This window comes from Mastigoproctus giganteus, chromosome 5 (assembly GCF_048544385.1).
Source record: "Mastigoproctus giganteus isolate SK-2022 chromosome 5, ASM4854438v1, whole genome shotgun sequence".
In the NCBI taxonomy this organism is placed as follows: domain Eukaryota; kingdom Metazoa; phylum Arthropoda; class Arachnida; order Uropygi; family Thelyphonidae; genus Mastigoproctus; species Mastigoproctus giganteus.
Window position 1 is genome coordinate 197775590 of NC_143579.1, and position 12240 is coordinate 197787829.

The 12240-nt window shown below is 36.6% G+C and overlaps 1 protein-coding gene across 1 annotated transcript in view; it reads right to left on the bottom strand.

The window, feature by feature from the left end:
• Positions 1–12240, bottom strand: part of LOC150085985 (coronin-1C-like) — a 239686-nt gene that overhangs the window by 84787 nt on the left and 142659 nt on the right. The window contains exon 8 of the mRNA XM_090374319.1: positions 2317–2377. Coding sequence (XP_090230445.1) covers positions 2317–2377 — 61 coding nt within the window. The remainder of the gene's footprint in view (positions 1–2316; positions 2378–12240) is intronic.

Here is a 12240-nt window from a genome sequence, read left to right on the forward strand (position 1 = left end):
TTGATCATGGGTTGGGGGCTTTATAAAAAACTGCCCTGGGACTTTCAAATCATAAATCAGGCTCTGCGTATTATTTCAGTCAAAAACACATGGGTCCCTTAAAAAGTGTTAAAGGAAATTCTTTTGCCGGGTGCTTTTAATGCACCCTACAAAACAACTGGTTTTAACAATTTTTAAGGGACTTAAAGCTCACTTTTTTGTCTGGGAAAAAAAAAAAAAACACACCAGAACATTTTTACAGTTCAAATGTTCCATTTAGTAAAGCCTATTTGCTTTATTCACAACCAATCAAATGTTATATACTGTATATAAGAAGAGAAGCTAAGCAAAGCAAGATCTGAAAAACATTGGCAGTTATGAATGGAATTATCTATTTTTTTCCCTTTTTTTTAATGTAAGAAAAATATATTTTGATTTTTGTGTTCCCACAGATAATGTTTTCTTGCATAAGACTTGTTCATTCGAAAAATTTTCAACTCTAAAGGCAGGTAAGACCCCTGGAGATGATGGTATACCTAGGGGAGACAGCTAGAGAGTGTGTTGAACCATCGAAGTTAATTATGAAGGCATCACGAATAACTCAAGAGGTATTCCTTTGGATTGAAGTACCAATGTATCGTCGATACATAAAAGGCAGTTCTAAGGGTGAAGTCTAACTACAGACCAGTTAGCCTGATTTCAATGGTTGGGAAATTCTTAGAATCTTAGAGGCAATGATTAAGAGCACAATCTAGGAAGATTTTGATAGAAATGGCATACTGAAGTACATGGTTTTGTTAAGAGAAAATCATATTTAACTAACTGGTAAGCAATTTTGGCACAGTTACTCAGCAGCTGGATGTAGGGAACAATTTGAACATAGTTTATTTGGATTTTAGTAAGGCATTTGACTCAGTCCCTCATGAGAGATTACTGTATCAGCTGGAACATGCTGGGATTACTGGAAAGATTCTAAGATGGATTGCAGGGTGGCTGCAGGCGAAAGGTTATGATTAATGGATATTCTTCAGATTAGTGTAATGTCAGAATTGGGGGTCCCCCCAAGGATTGGTCCTTGGACCACTGCTGTTTCTAATTTTCATAAACTTTGATGAAGGGAGATAAAGGGCACAATGTCAAAATTTGCAGACAATGTAAAGATTAAGAGTCATTAATGATCAGTTATAAACAAGCAGTGCTCCTTCAGGATGACTTGAATGGGCTTCAAGGATGGTCAGAAAAGTGGCAGCTATGTTTCTTCAATGCAGCAAAATGTAAGGAATAGCAACTCCAAAAGAACATATACACTTGGTGGGATTGAATTAAAAACAGTAGAGAATGAAAGGGATCTGGGAGTTACAATACAGACATATAAGTTTTCTGAGCAGTGTAAACAGAAAGCTCATGGTTCTATTGATGATTCATTGAACAATATCCTGTAGAGATAGAGAGATTATAATTCCATTGTATATGGCAATTGGAATACGGCATTTGAAATACTAATCTGAAAAAAGATGAGTATTCCAAATCTTTTCAGATCCTGTTTGAAAAAAGATATTGAGCTCCTTGAAAGGGTCCAAAGGCAGGCAACTTGCATGGTGTGATTGGCAAAAGGGTGACTGTACGAGGAAAGACTTCAATTATGTGGGCTACTGTGCTTGACAACCAGGCATCCTAGAGGGGCTAGTAAAATGAATGAAGGCAGAATTTTCACTGTTATAAAGAATTCCAGAACCAGGGGCCATAAATTCAAATTACAAGCAAAGAAATTTAGACTAGATTGTAGGAAGTTTTCTTTAAGCCAGAAAATCTTTGATTACTGGAACAAGTTGCCCCCACAGGTAATTGAGGCTGATAGAAGAAATTCAAAAGTCAACTGGATAGTTACCTATATGAAAAATGATGCACATAATTTGTTTTGCATTTTCTTAACTATTTTTTTTTTTATTTATTTTTTTGTTCAGTGCAGAAAAGCTTGTAGCTTCCTTGCACTATATGGCTAATACTAATAAACATGATAACTGTTCCTGAATTGGGATTTTTGTGCCCTACAGTTAATTGAGTGATAATTTTACCACTCAAAGCAGAAATAAAATTACAGATCTATTTGTGAACTGCTTTATGAAATAATATTATGGTACCGAAGGAAATAAAAATTACATCATACTGGCTTTTATATGTGGTCTCAACAATGTCCTAATTTTAATTCATCAGAGCATGTTTTGTCCTGGTTTGCATTCCTGAAAATCTGATCAACCTACCCATAAGGACTTTACCAACATTACATTTCTGCAGCAATTGGTTACTATATATTCATAAAAAAAGAAATAAACTAACCTTTCTTGGCACAGTGAACGTTATGACTTCACAGAAGCCACGGGAATGGAGCTTATAAAATCTGTAAAAAAACACAATTTAAGAGATATATCTATCTATTATGTATATGCACACACACACACACACACACACACACACACACACACACACACACACACACACACACACACACACACACACACACACACACACACACACACACACACACCTCTTGCCTGGAAATGGAAAGTAATGGCAATTCCAGAGGTAGATGGCAGTACCAATTAAAAGTGGGATATAAAATTAAACAGAATAAAATAAATGAGAAAAGGACCTTCATACAAGAGAGTAATAATAGTAGTAAGGCTGTCATGCAGCAAGCATGTACTTGCTAGATAGCAGAGTGGAACACTAAAATCAACTGTAAATATTGTTGTATGCCAAAACAAGTCAGAAGGTAATGAACCATTTAATACCAAGCAACTTACTTAAGATGAACTGCCTATCTTAATGCAGAGAACAGGAGCACTGGGCATTACAAGAGTGGCAGAATGTGATGAATCATGTAGGTGGCACTCATCATTTGTGCTGCCCTGTGCTTAGTTCCATATAAACATGTTTGCATCTTTTGTATATTTAGTTATGATGTGTGATATCATCCTGTGTCTTAGTCTGAAGTTTTCTTTAACATGTTATCATATGATAAAGAACCTCTCTCTCTCTCTGTCCCAAGGACAATGTACATCATTAAAGCAGTAGTAATTACACTGGGGCAAGTTTAATTAGCACATCTGAGTTGTAAGCAGGTTTACCACAATCCAGAAGTGAGGTTTATTTAGACAAAACATTTGCAATCTGAAAAACAAACCATCCAAACTTGAAGTTTTGTATCTTTTTGCACAATATGATATTATTTACCCAAATGATTCAGCTTTCCGCATCATTTGGGTAAATAATATCACATACTTTTGGGTTTGAGTAGAGGAAGTGGGGTGGGGGGTAGTTACCATTATTAATTCTTCTTGGACTGTATGCAGTTTAATTCACAATTTGAAGCTGTTGGGATTGAAATGAAGTATGAGGTAATTTTCTGTAACATTATTAATGTATACTTCCAAACATCAGGGAGGTGTACGACAATTTCATTATGTAGACAATGCCGTCATTTGATTTATCCTGCTAAAGAATGAAAGGTGAGACACAAAAGACCAGTGCTTAGATTGCTATTAAATTATTTCTGTTCCTACTAACCCTAAATCTGTTACATATAGGTAACCTTTGTATAACATGGTTGTTTGGTTCCTACAAAATCTTGTCTAATGCGAAACCGTGTTATACGGGACTAAGAACCAGTACAAGAAGTGGGGTTACGTTCCAAAAGCTAACAAAAATACGTTTTTTTTTTTTTTTTTTATAACTATCAGAAACTTCATTTTTATAGTAGTAATAACTTAATACAGGAACTCTCTGACTTACGTAATACTCGACTTATGCAAATTCGATTTTACATAAGTTTTTGACAGCCAGTACAAACTGAAAAAAATATGGAAACGTATTTTGCATCTGTAGGGATAAATGGAGGTATTATGAAAATATCATAATGTGAACCCAATAACACTTTTTTTCTTTTTCTTTTTTTTTTTTTTTTGTAATCCATTCCAAGTCTGTGGAAGTTGAAAATTTCGCTATACAGTAATACCCCGACTTACGCGAACTCGGAGTTACGCGGTTCCTGATTTTTTCGTTTGGCAACGCTGCCGCCCACTATCTTCAAGGTCGTTTTTCATATGTTATCGATATACGGTGCGACGGCGGAGAATGAGAGCGAAAGATGAACAAAATTCAACTTTGCTGCTTTTATGTTTTTTATATCAGTGAAGGGGAAACACACTTTCACCATAATAACGTAAAAACCAACACAATTCCAGCTATCGGTATAATCGCAAATGCAATTAGATCGAGTTTACTACCAGTTTATAACAGATTCCACTAGCAGAAACGCAACTGGATTTTTATTGTTTTATGGTAGCAACCCCTAGAAATGTGAGGTGTTAATAGTGTATCACTGCCTTTATGGTGTTGTTTATTTAGTTGCTACATGCGCGCAGCTTTGTTTATGCGTATCAAGCGTGCCTCCTCATTTTGTAATTGTGCTTTATTCCCTAAAAATGAAAAGGAAGCGTCCTGGTGAAGACACTGCAGATTCAGAGAGAAAAAGAAAAGCAATTATCGATAAACAGAGGTGGACTGGGTCAAAAATTCTTACCCGGGAAAATTTATAGTGGCCTCATACTATGGTTTATGGCCAAAATCACACTGGCCCACCGGGGTTTCCCCGGTAAGGCTTATTGCCAGTCCGCCTCTGTCGATAGAGAAAAAAATATGAAATTGTGAAACGCTTTGAGCGAAATGAAAGACCATGTGATATTGCACGTGCTACAGGCCTAAATGAAGCAACGGCGAAAAGCACATGACAATTGCAAACTTGACAGGTTGAAAATTGAAAAGGGCTTAAAAATTTTAGAAAACATAGACTCCAACGAAGAACGCGTTATAGCTACAAAGCAAGGAATAAAAAAATTATTAGCTTGCTACGAAGAAATTCTGCGTGAAAAAAAGAACGCGCTGTGTCGTCAGACGAATTTGTTAGATTTTATGAAGCCATCGACATCGAAATAACTTTTTAACGTAAGTCATTTGTTTTTTTAATACATATTTTGTATTAATATGTATAAAGAACTGCAATTTTATTAATATTTTTCTTCTAAACTAGTGTTTTTGTTAGTCCTTGGTCCCAATTAAGCAAAATTTATATGTATTTATATGCAAAGTTGTACCCCGACTTACGCGATTTTCGTTGGACCCACTTATCGCGTAACTTCGGGGTATTACTGTATTACTAAGCTATTTATCTCTAAAAGGTCATATTTATAATGGAAATTATGCTACATTCTTATAATGGAACATATGATTGTTATCATACGTTCCATTATAAGAATCAATTTTGAATGTCTTTGTGATATTTTTCTAAAACACATTTCTAGAGGTCACAACAACAAAACAATTTACACTTTCCGGTTTATTGGGCTTTTCTGTTAGCGCAATCTACTATAAACGGGCAGTAAACTCGATCTTATTGCATTTGCGATAATACTGATAACTAGAATTGTGTGGGTTTTTACGTTACAGTATTATGGTTAAATGTGTTTCCCTTTTTCAACTGAAATCTTCAATCATATAAAAAAACAAATTTTCAGAAACTTCTCTTTATTCGTATTTACGTATTACAATGATGAAGGGAAAGGGACCACGGGAAGTGCAAGTGCTGGCAGTGCTAGGAAATGAAACAAAATTGATTTAGAAATGAAGATGAAAATGATTAAGAAGTAAGAAGTGAGAAAGTTTGTCATCTACTGCATGGGAATTACGTCTCGCTACTTCAACAGTGAATACTATTTTAAAAGGACAGTGCACATATAAAAGAACATGTTAAAGGATCAACACATTTAGGATTGACAGTGATCACAAAACAACATTCAGATGCTATATCGAAGATGGAAAAGTGATTAATATGAATGGAAAATCAGATTCTGAAGCAAGTGCCCCTGAGTCCAATGGCCATTCAAGCAAAAGTAAGAAGTATTTATGAAGATATTAAGGATAAGTACAGCAAACCCCAAGCCAAGTTCGTGGCAAGCAATGGGTGGTTTAATAGGTTCAAGCATCGCGCTGGTTTCCAAAAGATTAAAGTATGCAGTGAAGTCGCCAGTGCCAATTCTGCAGCTGCAGAGAAATTCTGTGATGTGTTGGAAAAAATTATTGATGAAGGCAGCTATTCAACACAGTAAATTTTTAACTTTGAATAGACCGCTCTGTATTGGAAAAAAATGCCGGATCGAAAATACATTGCCACAGAGGAAAAGACCATGCCAGGTTTCAAGGCTTCAAAAGATAGGGCCACGTTCTTGCTTGGGGCTAATGCAGCGGAAAATTACAGATTAATACCACTGCTTGAGTACCGTTCTGGAAATCTTTGTACATTTAAGGGCATCAATAAAGCCACCCTACCCATGCATTTCCAATTGAACTGGAGAGCATGGATAACAATATCTCTCTTTGATTGGATTGGTTTAAATGCTGCTTCATTCCAGAGGTTGAAAAATATTGTAAAGACAACGATGTTCCTTTAAGATTTTGCTTCTATTAGATAATGCTCCTGGACATCCTATGCATCTAGATGATTTCAATTTGAACGTGAGAGTCATATTTCTACTGCCAAACACGACTTCACACATCCAACCTATGGATCAACCCAGGGTGTTATTTCGAATTTAAAAGCATACTATTTATGCACATTTGTTCAGGCATTGTTTGCAGTAGACGGTAAAAAAAATTTTACGTTGAGAGACTTTTGGAAATCTTGCAATATTTACCATGCCATCTTAAACATTAATAAGACCTGGGCATAAATTACTAAAAGTTGTTTAAATGGGACATGGAAGAAAATATGCCCAAGGTACATAAGACTTTGAAGGGTTTGAAAAAGATGAATTATGTGAAGAGGTTACAGATCTACCTTAGCTGGAGGTTGTCGCCAAAGATGTGGAGGAGTTAATAGGAAAGAAGAGAAGGATTTATCTAACGAAGAACTTATCGACTTGCAGGCAGTGATAGTGAAAGAAGAAAATGCTGACGAAGCTTAAGATGAACCAAATGAGGAGCCGAGACGCTTCATCACCGGAGAGATGGCAATGGCGAGGTTTGAGAAGATGGATCCTGACAGTGAACGATTCTTAAAAGATAATAGAGGGGGAATGATATGCTTGCTTGCTACAAACAAATTTACGATGAAAAGAAAAAAGCTACCGTCCAGTCATCCATTAATATGTTCTTTTGTAAGGTTGAGTGGCCAACCCCTTCTAAATCTTCATAGCCATCAACTTCCGCAGCGGCGTACTTATCAGCAGAAGACGTCGATTCTGGCAACTATGCTCGAGAGGTAAAACTTACTGATGTTATGCCTGTCTCCTCTCTTTTTTTGTAATTTTATAATTTTGAAATTTTTTAAATTGCATGCTTTTGTAATTTTTCCTGCGCACAAGATAAAAAAATTGAATAAATACAATAAATAATTCTATTCACGCTTTCATCGAACGTTTCCTTTTTGATTCAATCAATTCAGTGAGCACAGTTGCAAGTGCTGCACAAGCATGGGGGAAATTCTGACTTACGCATAGTTTCGCGGAATGCAACCCTTATGTTAATCGGGGAGTGGCTGTATTTTAACTTTATTTTTTATAATAGTTGTAACTTAAACAGTAATAACTGAACAAATGTCTTACCTTAAAAACTGTGATACTTATATATGTGAGTAATGTATGTTCAATTAATTTTTTTCCTTTTCATCACTCCTAAGCACAATCTGTTCTGCAGCATCTAGATTTCATGTACCTTCTGCTCTTTTTAAAAGTCACGAACTGCCCTCTTTGAAGTCAAAATTATTTTTTATGGTCTCAAACAAGCACAAGTTCAATAGCACAGATCCTAACCTAGGGACTCCCAACAAAATACAGTGGACCTCGCTTTAAATGATACGTGAAAATCGGTAGAATATTTTCCAGTTAGAAAAATAAAAATAAATTTACGCTTACATACATAGCTTAATTAATACGTACTGTAATATGTACATACTAATTGACATTCCTGTTCATTGACTTTTTTTTTGTTGTAAAATTTAAAACAAATGATAAGCAATTAATAACAAAGAACACGGCACGCACAAGTTGCAACAAACACGATACGGAGTAATGAGTTTCTGAAAATTTATGTTTTTTATATGATTGAATATTCATGGAAGGGGAAACACATTTCACCATAATAACGTGAAAACCCACAGAATTTCAGCTATTGGTACTCTAGCAAATGCAAGAAGTTCGAGTTTGCTACCCGTTTATAATTGATTACACTAACAGAAAAGACCAATAAACCGGAAAGTGCAAATTGTTTTTATTGTTTTGTGGTAGTGACCTCCAGAAATGTGCTTTAGAAAAATATCACGAGGTAATAACGACTAGCGACTCAACAGCAGGGATTCACAAAAAGGAATGGAAACGTTTAAAATTACATCTAACATAATAGTAGGGTTTTCCCAGGACAAAAGCTCAAAAATACCACATTATGAAAGATTTCCAGCAATTCTCAAACTGTTAGAGCGAAACCTTGTTGTAGAAGTACCGTGTTATACGGGGGGGGGGGGTTTACCTGTGCTAACATAAAGAATACTAGCATAATGATACAAATTTTGATTCAAATCACTGCCCGCTTTCTTTCAGCTTTGGCACTGTGAAAGTTCAAAGTTCTTTCCTTCATGTATTCATGAATCACTCATGGCAGCCTCACTAATCTGGAGATACAACCTGGTTTGTACAGGTTGTTAAACGGGTGTATTGCACAAACTGTGTAGTAGTAGTAGTAGTGGCATGTGATACAAGAAAGCAAGTATGTGAGCTTATGCAGCATCAGCCAAAAAGAAAAAGAAAATCACACCATTCCCTCCAAATGCCTGTCCAGTTCCTCCTTAAATTTATTCAACCTATCAACTTACGACAGATGGAAGTTTGTTCCAGCAATTAACCACCCGCTGGCTAAAGGCAAATTTCCGCACATCTATTCTACATCTGTCCTTTCTTAATTTGAATTTATGCCCCCTTAGGTTTGTAATCTGAACAAGTGGAAGTATCCCATCAGAATTCAGCGTGCTCAACCCATTCAAGGCCTTATACACCTCAATCAGATCACCGCACAGGTGCCTAGTCTCCAGCCACTGCAATTTGCAGAACTTAAGCCTCTCTTGGTAAGAGGATCTCTTCATTCCCCCTCACCAAGTGTGTTGTTAAACTTTCACGCAGCCTGAGGCTTAAGCCCTAAGTGTTTCAGTCTGATTCACTTCATATACGATCAGGCATCTCTCATATTGTGGAATTATACTTCATAACTGAATTGCCATCATTGCATCACCAGAGTACCTACCCACCCACTGAAGATAGTCCAAATAGCCTTGAAACGGTGCCGCCTGGGTGGTGGTATCCACTGAGAATAAGTAATGATAGCCTTCTCCATTGGTGAAGCATTACTTATTCAAGGTAGAGCAATATCATGGCAACTTGTTTTGAAGGTATTCACAATATGAGATACACCTAAAACGATGCCGTTTCCAGCTATTTTTGAATTTGCTGCATACTAACATGATGCTATTGCACCGAAGATAGGCCAAATAGCCTTGAAATGGTGCCGCCTGGGTGGGGGTTCTACTAAGAATAAGTAATGATAGCCTTCTCATTTGGTGAAGCGTTACTTATTCGAGGTAGTGCAATATCATGGTGATATTGCACTACCTCGAATAAGTGTGAATACCTTGTTTTGAAGGTATTCACAACATGAGATACACCTAAAACGGATGACGTTTCCAGCTATTTTTGAGTTTGCTGCATACTAACATGATGCTATTGCACAAACTTGTACATTGTTACACTGTAAGATAGCTTAACAGACCAAGAGAATGTCATATTTTGCTATTATAAGCAACTGTTTGCAAACAAATGAGTATGTATTGTATGCAATACATATTCTGTATATGTATAGATTTTTTATTTGAAAAAATGCAAAAATGTAAAACCAAGGTGGCATTTGACACGAGTACAAACATCAATTTATAAATTTTTTTTCTTTGTGTATTTTTTCTGCAAATTTTGTTACTAACTTCTCTACATCTGACAAATAAGCAACGTCACTCTTGAGGGAAATGGCAGCCAAGCTGCTTATTCCAGGCAAAGAATCACTCCTTAAATAATTAATTTTTTATGATCTTTAACTTTGAGAACTGCATTCACCGTTGACAATGATGTCACTGGAAGAGAAAAAATAATAGTCATACTGTAATTACTTCAGAAAAACCACAAGCAAGCTGCTGTTCTTTCCTTGTTAGAAGTAACTTTGCTTTCTCACCAATTCAATTCCTCAGTTAATAAATTTCATAATTGAATTTAGAAATTTACCTTAGAGAATGGTGTTGAAGAATTTTCGTATTTTTCATTGGAGGAAGCAGAGAGAGCGAGAGAGAGAGAGAGAGAGAGAGAGAGAGAGAGAGAGAGAGAGAGAGAGAAATTGTAGAGTCATACTTTAAAATCTATTTCTGAGCTGTGAAGTCTAATTGTTTGTTTTGTTTTTCTTTTTTGCGAAAACCCACACACAAAAGGTATTAGAATTTATAGCACGTAGTACCATGTGTGGGTTCAGAAGACGAAAGAAGATACCTGTTGACATTAGACCTGGAAGTTTTGTAGATTGCTGCATGCGTTTGGACTGTTTTTGAAGAGAGGGGGAATTATAGAAGCCCATTCAGAAGACTAGTAACCATGGAAGTATCTATAGAAAAGGCACGAAGTAGAAACAGCACTTTCGTGAGACAGACAGGGGGAAACTTTGTAAGGGATGGGTCATTAATTAACTTTACTGTCCTCTTTTGAATGGATTCTAGAAACTTGAAACAGGTTATAAGAGCATAAGATATTGGATATTGTTTCCACCCTGGATGTGGAAACAATATCCAATGGTAGGGTTGTTGTTGTTGATTAAGGGTTTAAAGACACAAGGGCATCAATGGCCAAGATGTGTCTTTCCAAGTTTTTGATGGAAATCAAACATTAGATTTGTTTATCGAATCTGATTTGCCGAATAAAATTAAGTAATTCATCTATATTCGCAGAATTGTCTAAGATCTGTTGAAGGGTAACTGGATTCTGGTTATTGCATGAACTCTGAAAACAAAGGAATCTGGAATTTCTGAATCGAGGGCATACCAAAAGAATGTGTTTTACGGAAAGCTGAACTTGGCATTGGACACAGCGTGGGGGTTTTTGTTTGCCAATAGATGAAAATGAGTAAGATGAGTATGGCCAATTCTCAGTCTGGCAAGTATTACTTCTTCCCTGCGACTCTCTCTGATGCTGGAGTTCCATATTTCTGGATTAGGTTTTATTTCCTGCAGTTTATTGTTGATTTCATTTTTCCATATTTGAGCCCATTCATTTTCACTTTCTCTAATAATGATTGGACTAAAATCAGTGTGTGGAACTATCATTGTTTTATTTGGCAGTTCTGATGCTGACTTAGCTGCAATGTCTGCTTTTTCATTGCCTTCTATTCCGCAGTGTCCTGGGATCCAGCAAAGAGTTATTTCAGATTGTTTCTTGTGACAGAGGTTGATTAGAAAGTCAATTTCTTGTAGGAGAGGATGACGAGAATGTCGTTTACCCTGTATGGCTGAAATAGCACTGAGTGAATCCGAATATATTAAGACAGAGAGGGACGACTGTTGACATATTTCACTTAATGCAAGCTGTATAGCATAGAGTTCGGCAGATAGAATGCTGCACTCAACTGGAAGGGATTTTGAAATTACATGCGAAGGGAACACGGCTGCTGCACCTACATGTGATTGGGTCTTAGATCCATCCGTATAGATTATGAGTTTCCCACTGTGTTGCGAAGTATAGTTGGCATGCAACTGTCGGATATTACATAGTGGAATGGTATTTTTTGGCCACTGAGCGAAATAAAGATCAGATTTTATATGATGTCTATTCCATGAAGGTAAAGGCATATTTTCGCTTTCCGCAATTTTATTGAGATCGAGTTTCCACTTTTTGATTACTTCTTGAAGACGAATCCCAGCAGGTCTGGGTTCATTAGGCTTGGATTCATAAAGTGTTGGCCATAAAGGTTGGTTGAGGTATACCCAACAGGGGTGAGTTGGAAAGCTTCTAATTTTGACAGCGTATTGGCAGAGTAGGCGTTGTCTTCTAAGATAAAGCGGAGGGTCGTGTGCTTCTATATACAAGCTTTGTACAGGCGAGGTTCTGTAGGCACCTAGTGCTGATCGAAGGG